This window comes from Heptranchias perlo, chromosome 5 (genome assembly GCF_035084215.1).
Source record: "Heptranchias perlo isolate sHepPer1 chromosome 5, sHepPer1.hap1, whole genome shotgun sequence".
NCBI lineage: Eukaryota > Metazoa > Chordata > Chondrichthyes > Hexanchiformes > Hexanchidae > Heptranchias > Heptranchias perlo.
Genome location: NC_090329.1, coordinates 131054613 through 131074187, shown reverse-complemented (window position 1 = coordinate 131074187; position 19575 = coordinate 131054613). Strand labels below are relative to the sequence as shown.

At 46.8% G+C, this 19575-nt stretch overlaps 1 protein-coding gene across 3 annotated transcripts in view; it reads right to left on the bottom strand.

Moving 5' to 3' along the window:
* The window catches only part of LOC137322123 (cullin-9), a 344721-nt gene that overhangs the window by 236867 nt on the left and 88279 nt on the right, over positions 1-19575 (bottom strand). For all 3 annotated transcript variants that reach the window (XR_010962966.1, XM_067985222.1, XM_067985223.1), the window contains exon 5: positions 15030-15171. Coding sequence is in view for 2 of the 3 variants with exons in the window: in XM_067985222.1 (XP_067841323.1) it covers positions 15030-15171 (142 nt within the window). In the remaining variant the exon portion in view is untranslated. The remainder of the gene's footprint in view (positions 1-15029; positions 15172-19575) is intronic.

Here is a 19575-nt window from a genome sequence, read left to right as displayed (position 1 = left end):
GTTCTCGGACTCTCCTTTTACACTGCGCTCACCTCTCGGACTCTCCTCCCGTTCTCGGACTCTCCTTTTACACTGTGCTCACCTCTCGGACTCTCCTCCCGCTCTCGGACTCTCCTTTTGCACTGCGCTCACCTCTTGGACTCTCCCGCTCTCGGACTCTCCTTTTACACTGTGCTCACCTCTCGGACTCTCCTCCCGTTCTCGGACTCTCCTTTTACACCGCGCTGACCTCTCGAACTCTCCTTTTACACAGCGCTCACCTCTCGGACTCTCCTTTTACACCGCGCTGACCTCTCGAACTCTCCTCTCGCTCTCGGACTCTCCTTTTACACCGCGCTGACCTCTCGAACTCTCCCGCTCTCGAACTCTCCTTTTACACAGCGCTCACCTCTCGGACTCTCCTCCTCCTCTCGGACTCTCCATTTACAGCCTGCTCACCTCTCGCTCTCGGACTCTCCTTTTGCACTGCGCTCACCTCTTGGACTATCCCGCCCTATCGGACTCTCCTTTTACACTGCGCTCACCTCTCGGACTCTCCTCCCGCTCTCGGACTCTCCTTTTACACTGTGCTCACCTCTCGGACTCTCCTTTTGCACTGCGCTCACCTCTCGGACTCTCCTCCCGTTCTCGGACTCTCCTTTTACACTGTGCTCACCTCTCGGACTCTCCTCCCGTTCTCGGACTCTCCTTTTACACTGCGCTCACCTCTCGGACTCTCCTTTTACACTGCGCTCACCTCTCGGACTCTCCTCCCGTTCTCGGACTCTCCTTTTACACTGCGCTCACCTCTCGGACTCTCCTCCCGCTCTCGGACTCTCCTTTTACACTGCGCTCACCTCTCGGACTCTCCTTTTACACTGCGCTCACCTCTCGGACTCTCCTTTTACACTGCGCTCACCTCTCGGACTCTCCTTTTACACTGCGCTCACCTCTCGGACTCTCCTCCCGTTCTCGGACTCTCCTTTTACACTGCGCTCACCTCTCGGACTCTCCTTTTACACTGCGCTCACCTCTCGGACTCTCCTCCCGTTCTCGGACTCTCCTTTTACACTGCGCTCACCTCTCGGACTCTCCGCCCGCTCTCGGACTCTCCTTTAACACTGCGCTCACCTCTCGGACTCTCCTCTCGCTCTCGGACTCTCCTTTTACACAGCGCTCACCTCTCGGACTCTCCTCCTCCTCTCGGACTCTCCATTTACAGCCTGCTCACCTCTCGCTCTCGGACTCTCCTTTTACACAGCGCTCACCTCTCGGACTCTCCCGCTCTCGGACTCTCCTTTTACACAGCGCTCACCTCTCGGACTCTCCCGCTCTCGGACTCTCCTTTTACACAGCGCTCACCTCTTGGACTCTCACGCTCTCGGACTCTCCTTTTACACTGTGCTCACCTCTCGGACTCTCCTCTCGCTCTCGGACTCTCCTTTTGCACTGCGCTCACCTCTTGGACTCTCCCGCTCTCGGACTCTCCTTTTACACTGTGCTCACCTCTCGGACTCTCCTCCCGCTCTCGGACTCTCCTTTTACACTGTGCTCACCTCTCGGACTCTCCTTTTACACAGCGCTCACCTCTCGGACTCTCCTTTTGCACTGTGCTCACCTCTCGGACTCGCCTCCCGCTCTCGGACTCTCCATTTACAGCCTGCTCTCCTCCCGTTCTCGGACTCTCCTTTTACACAGCGCTCAACTCTCGGACTCTCCGCCCGCTCTCGGACTCTCCTTTTACACAGCGCTCACCTCTCGGACTCTCCTCCTGCTCTCGGACTCTCCTTTTACACAGCGCTCACCTCTCGGTCTCTCCTCCTACTCTCGGACTCTCATTTACAGTGCGCTCACCTCTCGGACTCTCCTCCCAGACCGTGCTCACCTCTCGCTCTCGGACTCTCCTTTTGCACTGTGCTCACCTCTCGGACTCTCCTCCCGCTCTCGGACTCTCCTTTTACACTGCGCTCACCTCTCGGACTCTCCTTTTACACAGCGCTCACCTCTCGGACTCTCCTTTTACACAGCGCTCACCTCTCGGACTCTCCTTTTACAGTGCGCTCACCTCTCGGACTCTCCTCCCAGACCGTGCTGACCTCTCGCTCTCAGACTCTCCTTTTGCACTGTGCTCACCTCTCGGACTCTCCTCCCGCTCTCGGACTCTCCATTTACAGCCTGCTCTCCTCCCGTTCTCGGACTCTCCTTTTACACAGCGCTCACCTCTCGGACTCTCCTCCTGTTCTCGAACTCTCCTTTTACACAGCGCTCACCTCTCGGACTCTCCTCCCAGACCGTGCTCACCTCTCGCTCTCGTACTCTCCTTTTGCACTGCGCTCACCTCTCGGACTCTCCTCCCACTCTCGGACTCTCCTTTTACACTGCGCTCACCACTCGGACTCTCCTTTTACATCCTGCTCACCTCTCGCTCTCGGACTCTCCTTTTACACAGCGCTCACCTCTCGGACTCTCCTCCCTCTCTCGGACTCTCCTTTTACACTGCGCTCACCTCTCGGTCTCTCCTCCCGTTCTCGGACTCTCCTTTTACACTGCGCTCACCTCTCGGACTCTCCTCCCGCTCTTGGACTCTCCTTTTACACAGCGCTCACCTCTCGGACTCTCCTCCCGCTCTCGGACTCTCCTTTTACACTGCGCTCACTTCTCGGACTCTCCTTTTACACAGCGCTCACCTCTCAGACTCTCCTCCTACTCTCGGACTCTCATTTACAGTGCGCTCACCTCTCGGACTCTCCTCCCAGACCGTGCTCACCTCTCGCTCTCGGACTCTCCTTTTACACTACGCTCACCTCTCGGATTCTCCTTTTGCACAGCGCTCACCTCTCGGACTCTCCTTTTACACAGCGCTCACCTCTTGGACTCTCCTCCCGCTCTCGGACTCTCCTTTTACACTGTGCTCACCTCTTGGACTCTCCTCCCGCTCTCGGACTCTCCTTTTACACTGCGCTCACCTCTCGGACTCTCCTTTTACACAGCGCTCACCTCTCGGACTCTCCTTTTACACAGCGCTCACCTCTCGGACTCTCCTTTTACACAGCGCTCACCTCTTGGACTCTCCTCCCGCTCTCGGACTCTCCTTTTACACTGTGCTCACCTCTCGGACTCTCCTTCCGTTCTCGGACTCTCCTTTTACACTGTGCTCACCTCTCGGACTCTCCTCCCAGACCGTGCTCACCTCTCGCTCTCGGACTCTCCTTTTGCACTGTGCTCACCTCTCAGACTCTCCTCCCGCTCTCGGACTCTCCTTTTACAGCCTGCTCTCCTCCCGTTCTCGGACTCTCCTTTTACACAGCGCTCACCTCTCGGACTCTCCTTTTACACAGCGCTCACCTCTCGGACTCTCCTTTTACACAGCGCTCACCTCTCGGACTCTCCTCCCAGACCGTGCTCACCTCTCGCTCTCGGACTCTCCTTTTGCACTGTGCTCACCTCTCAGACTCTCCTCCCGTTCTCGGACTCTCCTTTTACACAACGCTCACCTCTCGGACTCTCCTTTTACACTGCGCTCACCTCTCGGGCTATCCTTTTACACAGTGATGCTGAAATTATTGTAGATAGCACGCTCAGTGAGGTGGTCACACCGCAGGTAAAGATTACATAGGCAGAAAGGAAATGGGTGACCGCCAGGCAGAGTAAAAGGACTAGGCATGTAGAGCAGGAGTCCGCTGGGGCCATCTCCCTCTCAAACAGATATACCGCTTTGGATACTGTTGGGGGAGATGGCTCATCAGGGGAAAGCAGCAAGAGCCAAGTTCGTAGCACCACGGGCGGCTCTGCTGCACAGAAGGGGAGGAAGAAGAGTGGCAGGGCTATAGTGATAGGGGATTCAATTGTAAGGGGAACAGACAGGCGTTTCTGCGGCCGCAAACGTGACTCCAGGACAGTATGGTGCCCCCCTGGTGCTAGGATCAAGGATGTCACGGAGCAGCTGGAGGGCATTCTGGAGGGCAGGGTGAACAGCCAGTAGTCGTGGTCTATATCGATACCAACGACATAGGTAAAAGAAAGGGATCAGGTCCTGCGAGGTGAATTTAAGGAGTTAGGAGATAAATTAAAAGGCAGGACCTCAAAGGTAGTGATCTCAGGATTACTACCAGTCCCACGTGCTAGTGAGTATAGGGACAGGAGAATAGACCAGATGAATGCGTGGCTGCAGGGATGGTGTAGGAGGGAGGGATTTAATGGCAGGGGAACCAGAACCTGAGCAGGGAGACAGAGGAGGGGGAAACAAAGATAGAAACAAAAGACAGAAAGGGAAGAAACAATAGTGGAAGGCTTGGAAAACAAGGATGAAAAACAAATAGGGCCATAGTGCAAAATAAACTAAGATGACTAGCAATCTTAAAAAGACAAGTCTAAAGGCATTGTGTCTTAATGCGTGGAGCATTCGCAATAAGCTAGATGAATTAACAGCGCAGATAGATATTAACGGTTGTGATATAGTTGCAATTATGGAGACATGGCTGCAGGGAGACCAAGGATGGGAACTGAACATCCAGGAGTATTCAATATTTAGAAAGGACAGGCAAAATGGGAAAGGAGATGGGGTAGCGTTGTTAGTAAAGGAGGAAATCAATGCAATAGTGAGGAAGGATATTGGCTTGGAAAATCACAATGTGGAATCTGTATGGGTGGAGCTAAGAAACACCAAGGGGCAGAAAACGTTGGTGGGGGTTGTCTATAGGCCCCCAAACAGTAGTGGAGATGTAGGGGAGGGCATTAAACAGGAAATTAGAGACGCATGCAAGAAGGATACAACTATAATCATGGGTGACTTTAATCTACATATAGACTGGTCAAACCAAATTAGCAATGATACCGTGGGGGAGAAATTCCTGGAGTGTGTACGTGATGGTTTTCTAGACCAATACGTTGAGGAACCAACTGGAGAACAGGCGATCCTGACTGGTATTGTGCAATGAGAAAGGATTAATTAACAATCTTGTTGTGTGGGGGTCCCTTAGGGAAGAGCGACCATAACGTGATAGAATTCCTCATTAAGATGGAGAGTGAAGTAGTTGAATCCAAAACTAGGGTCCTGAATCTAAATAAAGGAAATTACAAAAGTATGAGGTGCAAGTTTGCTATGATAGATTGGGGAACTTTACTTAAAGGGATGATGGTGGATAGGCAATGGCTAATATTTAAAGAACGTGTGCAGGAATTACAACAATTCTTCATTCCTGTCTGGCGCAAAAATAAAACAGGAAAGGTGGTTCATGGCTTACAAAAGAAATTAGGGATAGTATTAGATCTAAAGAGGAGACATATAAAATTGCCAGAAAAAGCAGCAAGCCTGAGGATTGGGAGCAGTTCAGAATTCACAAAAATGAATAAAGAGATTGATTAAGAGGGGAAAGATAGAGTATGAGAGTATAGTAGCAGTGAACATAAAAACTGACTGTAAAAGCTTCTATAAAGATGTCAAGAGAAAAAGATTAGTGAAGACAAATGTAGGTCCCTTATAGTCAGAAATGGGGGAAATTATAATGGGGAACAAAGAAATGGCAGAACAATTAAACACATACTTTGGTTCTGTCTTCACAGAGGAGGACACAAATAACCTCCAAGAAATGTTAGGGAACCAAGGGTCTAGTGAGAGGGAGGAACTGAAGGAAACTAGTATTAGTAAAAAAAAAGTAGTGCTAGGGAAATTAATGGGGCTAAAGGCTGACAAATCCCCAGGGCCTGATAATCTACATCCCACAGTACTAAAGGAAGTGGCCCTGGAAATAGTGGATGCATTGGTGAGCATCTTCCAAAATTCTATAGCCTCTGGTACAGTTCCTACAGATTGGAGGGTGGCAAATGTAACCCCACTATTTAAAAAAGGAGGGAGAAAAAACAGGGAATTACAGACCTGTTAGCCTAACATCAGTAGTGGGGAAAATGCTAGTCTATTATAAAAGATGTGATAACAGAACAGTTGGAAAGCATTAACGGGATTGGACAAAGTCAGCATGGGTTTATGAAAGGGAAATCATGCTTAACAAATATACTGGAGTTTTTTGAGGATGTAACTAGTCGAATAGATAGGGGAGAACCAGTGGATGTGGTGTATTTGAATTTTCAGAAGGCTTTTGATAAGGTCCCACACAAGAGGTTAGTGTGCAAAATTAAAGCACATGGGATTGGGGGGAATATACTGGCATGGATTGAGAATTGGTTGACAGACAGGAAACAGAGAGTAGGAATAAACGGGTCTTTTTCCAGGTGGCAGGCAGTGACTAGTGGGGTACCACAGGGATCAGTGCTTGGGCCCCAGCTATTCACAATATATAATCAATGATTTGGATGAGGGAACTAAATGTAACATTTCCAAGTTTGCAGACGACACAAAGCTGGGGTGGAATGTGAGCTGTGAGGAGGATGCAAAGAGGCTCCAATGTGATTTAGACAGTTGGGTGAGTGGGCAAGAACATGGCAGATGCAGTATAACATGGATAAATGTGAGGTTATCCACTTTGGTTGTAAAAACAGAAAGACAGGTTATCTGAATGGTGATAGATTGGGAAAAGGGGAGGTGCAATGAGACCTGGGTGTCCTTGTACACCAGTCGCTGAAAGTGAACATTCAGGTGCAGCAAGCAGTTAAGAAGGCGAATGGTATGTTGGCCTTCATTGCAAGAGGATTTGAGTACAGGAGCAGGGATGTCTTACTGCAGTTCTCCGGGGCCTTGGTGAGACCACATCTGGAGTATCGTGTGCAATTTTGGTCTCCTTATCTGAGGAAGGATGTCCTTGCTATGGAGGGAGTGCAACAAAGGTTTACCAGACTAATTCCTGGGACGGCAGGACTGACGTATGAGGAGAGATTGGGTCGACTAGGCCTAAATTCACTAGAGTTTAGAAGAATGAGAGGTGATCTCTTCGAAACATATAAGATTCTAACAGGACTAGACAGACTAGATGCAGGGAGGATGTTCCTGATGGTTGGGGAGTCAAGAACCAGGGGTCAGTCTCAGGATATGGGGTATGCCATTTAGAACTGAGATGAGGAGAAATTTCTTCACTCAGAGGGTGGTGAACCTGTAGAATTCTCTACCACAGAAGGCAGTGGAGGCCAAGTCATTAGATGTATTCAAGAAGGAGATAGATATATTTCTTAATGCTAAAGGGATCAAGGGATATGGGGAAAAAGCGGGAACAGGATACTGAGTTAGACGATCAGCCATGATCATTTTGAATGGAGGAGCAGGCCCGAAGGGCCGAACGACCTACTCTTGCTCCTATTTCCTATGTTTCTATGTGAATCTTTATAAAACATTGGTTCAGCCTCAGCTGGAGCATTGCATTCAATTCTGGGCACCACACTTTAAGAAGGATTTTAAGGCGTTGAGAGGGTGCAGAAGAGATCTACTAGAATGGCACCAGTTATGTGGAGAGACTGGAGAAGCTGGGGTTGTTCTCCTTCGAACAGGGAAGGTTAAGAGGAGATTTGACAGGTGTTCCAAATCATGAAATAAGGAGAAACCTGTCCTGGCGGATACCACTGCACACTTCACTCCAGTCTGAAAAACAACCATTTCCAGTGGCAGAAGGATCGGTAACCAGAGGACACAGATTTACGGTGATTGGCAAAAGAACCAGAGGACCTAAGACAGACTGAGGGGAAAAAAAAGAGTAAAGGGCAAGGAGAGTGAAGAATTCCTAAAATGGGGGACGGACGAAGTTGCATTTCTGGCCATTTTCTGTATCAGGAACCCAACCCATTTGAAAAGAGCCTTTTGTAGGGATCAAGAAACACTGTCCAGGCAAGGCCCTTGGGAAGTTTGTAGCTTTGTGACGTTTGCAGCCTTGTGACACAGCCGCAAACCCAGAGCCCAAAGTGTCTTGCATTGCAAATAGGAATATTCTTTCTGGGTTTTATAGAAGTTGGGCGGATGTCCAAGTCAGTATGTTTCTCGCCCAATGGGGAAGGAAGCGGTGTTGGATCTAGTTGAATGAAGTAGGGCAGTGGAGCGTGTTTCAGTGGGAGAACATCTGGGTAATAGTGATCATAATACAATTAGTTTTGAAGGAGTTATGGAAAGGGACAAAGAAAAAACAACAGTGATAATATTAACTGAAAGAGAGCCAATTTCAGTGATTTGAGAAGCGATCTAGCACAGGTGGACGGGAAACAAAGAACGGCCAGGAAAACAGTAAATGCGCAATGGCAGGCCTTCAAGGCGGAGATTGTTCAGGTACAAACCAAGCATATTCCGATAAGAAAAGAAAGAGGGGGCTTCCAAAGCTAGAGCCCCCTGGATGACAAAGGAAATAGAGGTTAAAATAAAACAGAAAAAGGAGGTTTATGACAAATGTCAGGTACAGAATACAGTCGAAAACCGGGCAAAATACAGAGAGTGCAAGGGGAAATTGAAAAAGGATATTAAGGGCAAAGAGAGAGTATGAAAAAAGATTAGCGGGTAACACAAAAGGATACCCAAAAATCTTTTATAAACATATAAGAAGTAAAAGGATAGTTAAAGGAAAGGTGGGGTCAATTAGGGACAAAGAAGGAAATCTTCTTGTGGAGGCAGAGGGCATGACTGAGGTACTAAATGAATACCTTGCATCTGTCTTCACAAAAGAAGAGAAGGTAGTTAATGTCACAGTAGAGATGGGGGGAGTAGAGATACTGGATAGGGTAAAAATAGAAAGGAGGTGCTAAATAGGTTGGTATCACTCAAAGTTAACAAGTCACCCGGTCCAGATGGGATGCATCCTAGGTTGCTGAGGGAAGCAAGGGTGGAGATAGCAAAAGCTCTGACCACAATCTTTCAATCCTCCTTGGGAGTGGTGCCAGAGGACTGCAAATGTTACATCCCTGTTGAAAAAAGGAGAGAGGGATAAGCCTGGTAACTACAGGCCAATCAGTGTAACATCACTGGTGGGAAAACTACTAGAGACCATTGTCAAGGACAGAATTAATTCTCACTTGGAGAAGCATGGATTAATAAGGGAAAGCCAGCATGGATTTGTTAAAGGCAAATCGTGTCTGACTAACCTGATTGAGTTCTTTGATGAAGTAACAGAGAGGGTTGATGAAGGTAGTATGTGATAAAAGAACCACATACTTATTTGGATAATAGAAGCACATGGTACTAAAGGGACGATGGTAACTTGGGTACGCAATTGGCTAGGGAATAGGTGGCAGGACAGTGGTGAATGGATGTTTTTTTGACTGGAGAGAAGTATGCAGTGGGGTCCCCCAGGGGTCAGTATTAGGACCATTGCTTTCCTTGTTAGATTTCAATGACCTGGACTTGGGTACAGGAAGTACAATTTCGAAGTTTGCGGATGATGCAAAACTTTGCAAAGTAGTAAATAGTGAGGAGGATAATCGCAGACTTCAGGAGGTCATAGACAGACAGAGCAGATGCAATTTAATGCGGATAAGTTTGAAATGATTTGGGAGGAACAACGTGGAGAGGCAGTATAATCTAAATGGTACTATTTTGAGGGGGTGCAAGAGCAGAGGGACCTGATGGTACATATTCACAAATCTTTGGAAGTGGCAGGTCAAGTTGATATGGCAGTTAAGAAAGCATACAGAATACCTGGCTTTGTAGAGGCATTGAATGCAAAAACAAGGGAGTCATGCTAAACCTTCACAAATCACTGGTTAGGCCTCAACTGCAGTATTGTGTACAATTCTGGGCACATTTAAGGAAGGATGTCAAGGTCTTGGAGAGGGTACAGAGGAGGTTTACCAGGATGATACCAGGGATGAGGAACTTCAGTTATGTGGAGAGATTGGAAAAGCTGGGATTGTTCCCCTTAACTTTCTCTGCTGTAAGGAGAGACCTAATAGATGTATCCAAAATTATGAGGGGTTTTGGTAGAGGAAGTAAGGAGAAAATGTTTCCTCTGGTAAGTGGAACAGTAACCAGAGGGCATAGACTTAAAATAACTGGCAAAAGAATTAGGGAGGAAATTAGGAGGATTTTTTTCACACAGATCTGGAACACACTACCTGAAAGGGTGGTGGAATCAGAATCCATAGGAACTTTCAAAAGGCATAGGGACATGTACTCGAAGAGGACTAATTTGCAGGGTTATGGGGAAAAAGCTGGGGTGTGGGACTAAATTTAATAGCTCTTTCAAAGAGCCGGCACAAGGGTTCAATTGGCCTCCTTCTGTGCTGTAAGATTCTATGATTCTATAACATGAGGGAAAAGAATTTTATGCAGCAAGTTGTAATGATCTGGAATGCAATGCCTGAAAGGGTGGTGGAAGCAGATTCAATAGTAACTTTCAAAAGGGAATTGGAAAAATACTTGAAGGGAAAACATTTGCAGGTTATGGGGGGAAAAACCGGGGGAATGGGACTAATTGGACAGCTCTTTCAGAGAGCCAGCAGAGGCACGATGGGCCAAATGGCCTCCTTCTGTGCTGTATAATTCTATGAATGCTCTATGATCTGCAGATTAGCCAGAATGCAGGAGCTTTGCCCTGGGGATAATCAGGCCTGCTCCAAGACCGTGACATCCACCGTACACAAAACTCCAGTGTTAATTTTATAAGCAACGTCGAGGCAAAGTGTGAATGACAACGCATCATGTTATTCGATCTTTGACTGACAGTTCTCCGTCCAGACTACAGCTATTCCAGTAATTTTTTTAGAGATGCCTAATGCAACAACTGGATATGCGAGGGGGAGGGGGCAAGAGGGTAGCAATAACACCGCAATTATATACAGGCATATTAGACAGTCTGAAAAAGTTGGTCTCTTAAAGTCTGACATGTTATGAGACTGGGTAAAAATAATATTCTGCAGAAGATAGCTAAACTCTTGCAAACTGATTCAATATCTTATTTTATAAATATTCTCAACACAGGTGCTGATTGAAAGGTACATAGGGCATCAGTCCCTATTGTTGATTCAAATTGGTATGTTAGGTCCTGGTGAATGTCAAGTTGTGCCTGGTCTCAGACATCCAGGACGGTGCTGAGAGGGAGCAACGGGCACTTTGGTCTTTAGCATCTTTCCTCAATGACAGCAAAGTCCCAATGCAGATTAAGCTTGTGGCAAACAAGACAATTGTCCAAACAATTCTCCCTGCATGGTTCAAAACTCATTTCATGCAAAGGCAGTATTTCTTCCAGCCCATGTACGAGATCCAGGAGCAGGCTATGCAGTGGATTTGTAGCAAAAAGGGTAAGCTGTTGCAAAAAGTGTAAACTCTGATCTGTACCAACCTATCATTGAGCACCTTGGAAGGCAGAAAGTCAGCCTCAGGGGCAAGCAAACTCTTAGCCAAAACCGAGATTAAGCAGTTGATGATTAAGCCTGGTATGTGGCATTGGACATGGATAGTGGAACTTCAAGCTGCCCTTTGTCGTCCTTCAGCACAATGATAAATGACATTCAAATTATACACAACAGCTGCCGGAAGGCATTACCTGGAGACCAGATATGAGAACATGGCCTCATATCCAGGGCTTGGTGCTTACCACGACTGGGCTGCAAAAAGACAAGCATGAGCTGCTGAAGTTCACCCCCAACTGCTGGAACCACCATTCAGTGAGGCATGTGCTGGAACCACCATTCAGTGAGGCATGTGCTGGAACCACCATTCAGTGAGGCATGTGCTGGAACCACCATTCAGTGAGGCATGTGCTGGAACCACCATTCAAGTGAGGCATGTGCTGGAACCACCATTCAAGTGAGGCATGTGCTGGAACCACCATTCAGTGAGGCATGTGCTGGAACCACCATTCAAGTGAGGCATGTGCTGGAACCACCATTCAGTGAGGCATGTGCTGGAACCACCATTCAGTGAGGCATGTGCTGGAACCACCATTCAGTGAGGCATGTGCTGGAACCACCATTCAGTGAGGCATGTGCTGGAACCACCATTCAAGTGAGGCATGTGCTGGAACCACCATTCAAGTGAGGCATGTGCTGGAACCACCATTCAGTGAGGCATGTGCTGGAACCACCATTCAGTGAGGCATGTGCTGGAACCACCATTCAGTGAGGCATGTGCTGGAACCACCATTCAGTGAGGCATGTGCTGGAACCACCATTCAGTGAGGCATGTGCTGGAACCACCATTCAAGTGAGGCATGTGCTGGAACCACCATTCAGTGAGGCATGCGCTGGAACCACCATTCAGTGAGGCATGTGCTGGAACCACCATTCAAGTGAGGCATGTGCTGGAACCACCATTCAAGTGAGGCATGTGCTGGAACCACCATTCAGTGAGGCATGTGCTGGAACCACCATTCAGTGAGGCATGTGCTGGAACCACCATTCAGTGAGGCATGTGCTGGAACCACCATTCAGTGAGGCATGTGCTGGAACCACCAGTGAGGCATGTGCTGGAACCACCATTCAGTGAGGCATGTTCTGGAACCACCATTCAAGTGAGGCATGTGCTGGAACCACCATTCAGTGAGGCATGGTGTGTCCATGCTGTGGTCAGAAGGCTGGTGGAAGGGCTACTCACCACGCCCCTTGTGAGGAGCCCCTGCTGTTCACCTAGTGAAGGCTCAAACCACACTTGTCAGTTGTCTAACAACCAAATTTGTAAAGATTCGTTCTTGGATTGTGGACAACACTGACATGCCAATATTTACTGCCCATCCCTAGTGCCTGTGGGCATTTTCAACCACGTGGGACAGAGTCTCATCTAGGCCAGACTGGGTATGGGTGGCAAGTCCCTCCCTGAAGGACATTGGTGGCCCAGTTGAGCTTTTTTACGACAACCAGGGATACCATGGATTGCATCTGCTCATATTAAAAGTTAGGGAAGAGATAGCAAAGGCATTATTACATATATAAAAATTCATTAGAAAAGTGCCAGAGGACCAGCAAACAGCTAATGTGATTCCTATATTTAAAAAGGGAGATAGAACAAGTCCAGGGAACTATGGACCAGTTAGTTTAACATCGGTGGTAGGAAACATAATGGAATCCACGCTCAAAATATAATAGAAAAACGTCTAGAAACCGAAAATACAATAAAGAATAGTCAGCATGGACTTCAAAAGGGAAGGTCACGATTACTGAATTCTTTGAAGTAGTAACAGAAAGGGTAGACAAGGGTAATGCGTTAGATGTAATATATTTGGATTTTCAAAAGGCCTTTGATAAGGTACCGCATAATAGATTTGTGATTAAGGTCAGAGCATGTGGAGTCGGGGACAAGGAGCAGAATGGATAGCAAGCTGGCTACAAAGCAGAAAACAGAGTAGGGGTTAAAGGTAGTACTCAAACTGGCAAAAGATAGGAAGTGGTGTTCCACAAGGATCGGTGCTGGGACCACTGTTGTTCACTATTTACATAAATGATTTGGGCTCGGGAATGGGAAGTACAATTTCAAAATTTGCAGACAACACCAAATTGGGAGGTTTAGTTAATACTGAGGAAAACTGCGACAAAATACAGTAAGACATTAATAAACTTGCAGAATGGACGTGTAATTGGCAAATTAATTTCAATATAGATAAGTGTGAGGTGTGATAGGAAGAATAAGGGGGCCACATACTGCTTGGATAATAAGAGTCTAAATAGGGTAGAGGAACAGAGCGATCGCGGTTACAGATACACAAATCACTAAAAGTAGCAACACAGGTTAATAAGGCCATAAAAAAAGCAAACCAAGCACTGGGGTTCATTTCTAGAAGAATAGAATTGAAGAGCAGGAGTTATTTTAAACTTGTTTAGAACCTTGGTTAGACCACACTTGGAATACTGTGAACAATTCTGGTCTCCATATTATAAAAAGGATATAGAGGCACTGGAGAAGGTGCAAAGATGATTTACCAGGGTGATACGTATAACCTCTCAGTTCTGGTATCAGGAAAGATTGAACAGACTGGGACTCTTTTCTCTAGAAAAGAGAAGACTGAGGGGTGACCTGATAGAGGTCTTTAAGATTATGAAAGGATTCGATAGGATAGACATAGAGAAGATGTTTCCACTTGCGGGGGAGACCAGAACTAGGAGCCATAAATATAAGATACTCACTAATAAATCCAATAGAGAATTCAGAACAAATTTCTTTACCAACAGTGGCTAGAATGTGGAACTCGCTACCACAAGGAGTAGTTGAGGCGACTAGCATAGATGCATTTAAGTGGAAGCTAAATGAACACGAAGGAGAAAGGAATGGAAGGATATGCTGATAGGGTCAGATGAAGTAGGGAGGGAGGAGGCTCGTGTGCAGCATAAACACCAGCATGGACCTGTTGGGCCGAATGACCTGTTTCTGTGCTGTATATTCTATGTAATTCTAAGTAATTCTATGTACCCTGGCAACTTTCATTGTCATTTTCCTGATGCTAACCCACAAATTACCAGATTTATTGAATTCAATTTCCCAACTTGCTGTGGTGGGTTTGCGCTGCTAGCCACACTGCGATAGAGAATTACATAGAATTTACAGCACAGAAACAGGCCATATGCCGGTGTTTAAGCTCCACACGAGCCTCCTCCCACCTTATTTCATCTCACCCTATCAACATATCCTTCTATTTGTTTCTCCCTCATGCACTTATCTAGCTTCCCCTTAAATGCAACTATGCTATTGGCCTCAACCACTCCACATTCGCACCACTCTCTTGAGTGAAGAACCATCAGCGGCTTAGTGGATGAAAAAATCATCTTGTACCAGAACGTCCCATTTGATTCACCACTTTCCCCACGATGGCTGGCCTCAGTTGGGGTAGCAGTAAGGACTTTATAATTAACCTTGGTAATCCTGGGCGCCTGCCCGTTCACCATCTGATCACTCCTGCACATGTAATGTCCAGTGGGAACAGGATCAGTTTCAGCTGCAATTCCCTTCAAAACTCATTAGCCTCCCACGTAAACTCTCTGGGCTCTCATGAAAAATGGCCACGTATGCGAATGGCGCTGGTGCCCTTGTGACCCTTTCTCAGCATAAGACCCCCCTATAAGATAGAAAGGAGGAAAGGTGCGGAGGGAAGAAAAGGAATTCTGGAGAGCTAAGAGATATTTCTGAGGATTGAGTGTACAACTTGGCACTCTGGTGCTTCCAGTCATTAGAAATCATTGATCTTATGTGCTCACACATTTACCTGTTGTTAGTTTAAGGTTTTCAGCCAGGGAAGAAGCTTTCTCCTGCGATTCCTTCTCCACCTGCCCACTTGATCCATCCCCAATGATTTCAATCATGTGCCAGTGCACCCAATATGTTCTGTTCAACTGGTGCCAAAAAACCTGCAGATAAAGAGGAACAGGGTTTAATAAAGCAAATCCGGAGAAGTACAGTGGCAACAGTCCGAGAGGGAGAGGAATTCAAGAGGTGAGCGCCGTGTAAGAGGAGAGTCCGAGAGCGGGAGGAGAGCCCGAGAGGTGAGCGCGGTGTAAAAGGAGAGTCCGAGTGCGGGAGGAGAGTCTGAGAGGTGAGCGCAGTGTGAAAGGAGAGTCTGAAAGGTGAGCGCTGTGTAAATCTAAGGCAAGTCATGGCAGCAGAGCTCGCACCCGTGATATGCTCCTCCTGCACTATGTGGGAAGTCATGGACACAACAGGTGTCCCTGTCGACCATGTGTGCAGGAAGTGTGTCCAGCTGCAGCTACTGGCCTTCCGCATTTCGGAGCTGGAGCTACGGGTGGATTCACTGTGGATCATCTGCCATGCTGACATTATCGTGGATAGCACGTTCAGTGAGGTGGTCACACCGCAGGTAAAGATTACATAGGCAGAAAGGAAATGGGTGACCGCCAGGCAGAGTAAAAGGACTAGGCATGTAGAGCAGGAGTCCGCTGGGGCCATCTCCCTCTCAAACAGATATACCGCTTTGGATACTGTTGGGGGAGATGGCTTATCAGGGGAAAGCAGCAAGAGCCAAGTTCGTAGCACCACGGGCGGCTCTGCTGCACAGAAGGGGAGGAAGAAGAGTGGCAGGGCTATAGTGATAGGGGATTCAATTGTAAGGGGAACAGACAGGCATTTCTGCGGCCGCAAACGTGACTCCAGGATGGTATGTTGCCTCCCTGGTGCTAGGGTCAAGGATGTCACGGAGCGGCTGCAGGGCATTCTGGAGGGGGAGGGTGAACAGCCTGTAGTCGTGGTCCATATTGGTACCAACGACATAGGTTAAAAAAAGGGATCAGGTCCTGCAAGGTGAATTTAAGGAGTTAGGAGATAATTAAAAAGCAGGACCTCAAAAGGTAGTGATCTCAGGATTACTACCAGTCCCACGTGCTAGTGAGTATAGGGACAGGAGAATAGACCAGATGAATGCGTGGCTGCAGGGATGGTGTAGGAGGGAGGGATTTAGATTCCTGGGACATTGGGACCGGTTCTGGGGAAGGTGGGACCTGTACAAGCGGGACGGGTTACACCCGAGCAGGACCGGTACCAATGTCCTCGCAGGGGTGTTTGCTAGTGCTTTGGGGAAGGTTTAAACTAGAATGGCAGGGGAACCAGAACCTGAGCAGGGAGACAGAGGAGGGGGAATCAAGGATAGAAACAAAAGACAGAAAGGGAAGAAGCAATAGTGGAAGGCAGAGAAAATAAGGGCGAAAAACAAATAGGGCCATAGCGCAAAATAAAACTAAGATGACTAGCAATCTTAAGTAGACAAGTCTAAAGGCATTGTGTCTAAATGCGCAAAGCATTCGCAGTAAGGTAGATGAATTAACAGCGCAGATAGATATTAACAGTTGTGATATAGTTGCGATAACGGAGACATGGCTGCAGGGTGACCAAGGATGGGAACTGAACATCCAGGAGTATTCAATATTTAGGAAGGACAGGCAAAATGGGAAAGGAGGTGGGGTAGCGTTGTTAGTAAAGGAGGAAATCAATGCAATAGTGAGGAAGGATATTGGCTTGGAAAATCACAATGTGGAATCTGTATGGGTGGAACTAAGAAACACCAAGGGGCAGAAAACGTTGGTGGGGGTTGTCTATAGGCCCCCAAACAGTAGTGGAGATGTAGGGGAGGGCATTAAACAGGAAATTAGAGACGCATGCAAGAAGGATACAACTATAATCATGGGTGACTTCAATGTACCATAACGTGATAGAATTCCTCATTAAGATGGAGAGTGAAGTAGTTGAATCCAAAACTAGGGTCCTGAATCTAAATAAAGGAAATTATGAAAGTATGAGGTGCGAGTTGGCTATGATAAATTGGGGAACTTTACTAAAAGGGATGACGGTGGATGGGCAATGGCTGATATTTAAAGAACGTGTGCAGGAATTACAACAATTATTCATTCCTGTCTGGCGAAAAATAAAACAGGAAAGGTGGCTCAACCGTGGCTTACAAAAGAAATTAGGGATAGTATTAGATCTAAAGAGGAGACATATAAAATTGCCAGAAAAAGCAGCAAGCCTGAGGATTGGGAGCAGTTCAGAATTCAGCAAAGGAGGACAAAAGAGATTGATTAAGAGGGGGAAAAGAGAGTATGAGAGTATAGTAGCAGGGAACATAAAAACTGACTGTATGAGCTTCTATAAATATGTCAAGAAAAAAAGATTAGTGAAGACAAATGTAGGTCCCTTGTAGTCAGAAATGGGGGAAATTATAATGGGGAACAAAAAAATGGCCGAACATACTTGGCTTCTGTCTTCACAAAGGGGGTCACAAATAACCTACCAGAAATGTTAGGGAACCAAGGGTCTAGTGAGAGGGAGGAACTGAAGGAAACCAGTATTAGTAAAAAAAAAGGTACTAGGGAAATTAATGGGGCTAAAGGCTGACAAATCCCCAGGGCCTGATAATCTACATCCCACAGTACTAAAGGAAGTGGCCCTGGAAATAGTGGATGCATTGGTGAGCATCTTCCAAAATTCTATAGCCTCTGGAACAGTTCCTACAGATTGGAGGGTGGCAAATGTAACCCCATTATTTAAAAAAGGAGGGAGAAAAAGCAGGGAATTACAGACCAGTTAGCCTAACATCAGTAGTGGGGAAAATGCTAGAGTCCATTATAAAAGATGTGATAACAGAACACTTGGAAGGCATTAACGTGATTGGACAAAGTCAGCATGGGTTTTTGAAAGGGAAATCATGCTTAACAAATCTACTGGAGTTTTCTGAGGATGTAACTAGTCGAATAGATAGGGGAGAACCAGTGGATGTGATGTATTTGGATTTTCAGAAGGCCTTTGATCAGGTCCCACACAAGAGGTTAGTGTGCAAAATTAAAGCACATGGGATTGGGGGGAATATACTGGCATGGATTGAGAATTGGTTGACAGACGGGAAACAAAGAGTAGAAATAAACGGGTCTTTTTCCGGGTGGCAAGCAGTAGCTAGTGGGGTACCGCAGGGATCAGTGCTTGGGCCCCAGCTATTCACAATATAGATCAATGATTTGGATGAGAGAACTAAATGTAACATTTCCAAGTTTGCAGACGACACAAAGCTGGGGTGGAATGTGAGGTGTGAGGAGGATGCAAAGAGGCTCCAATGTGATTTAGACAAGTTTAAGGAATCTTACAACAACAGGTTATAGTCCAACAGTTTTATTTGAAAATCACAAGCTTTTGGAGCTTACCTCCTTCGTCAGGTGAGTGAGTGAGAGGTTCTAAAATCGCATAGCATATATTAGGCTGGGAGACAATCATATCACAGCAATCAAAGGTGTCGTTGGTGTTCAGACAGGTTAGCCACGGAAAACATTACATCCCAGTATACTGAATACACAATGGGTCAGATTACACACAGAGAGAGAGAGAGAGAGAGAGAGAGAATGAATGTCCAGTTGTATTAAAAAGACAACTTTTTTTTCCCGCTGGTGGGGTTACGTGTAGCGTGACATGACAAGTTGAGTGAGTGGGCAAGAACATGGCAGATGCAGTATAATGTGGATAAATGTGAGGTTATCCACTTTGGTTGTAAAAACGGAAAGGCAGATTATTATCTGAATGGTGATAGATTGGGAAAAGGGGAGGTGCAATGAGGCCTGGGTGTCCTTGTACACCAGTCGCTGAAAGTGAGCATTCAGGTGCAGCAAGCAGTTAGGAAGGCGAAAGGTATGTTGGCCTTCATTGCAAGAGGATTTGAGTACAGGAGCAGGGATGTCTTACTGCAGTTATACAGGGCCTTGGTGAGACCACATCTGGAGTATTGTGTGCAGTTTTGATCTGAGGAAGGATGTCCTTGCCATGGAGGGAGTGCAACAAAGGTTTACCAGACTGATTCCTGGGATGGCAGGACTGACCTATGAGGAGAGATTGGGTCGACTAGGCCTATATTCACTAGAGTTTAGAAGAATGAGAGGTGATCTCTTCGAAACATATAAAATTCTAACAGGACTAGACAGACTAGATGCAGGGAAGATGTTCCCGATGGCTGGGGAGTCCAGAACCAGGGGTCACAGTCTCAGGATACGGGGTATGCCATTTAGAACCGAGATGAGGAGAAATTTCTTCACTCAGAGGGTGGTGAACCTGTGGAATTCTCTACCACAGAAGGCAGTGGAGGCCAAGTCATTAGATGTATTCAAGAAGGAAATAGATATATTTCTTAATGCTAAAGGGATCAAGGGATATGGAGAAAAAGCGGGAACAGGGTACTGAGTTAGACGATCAGCCATGATAATTTTGAATGGAGGAGCAGGCCCGAGGGGCCGAATGGCCTACTCTAGCTCCTATTTTCTATGTTT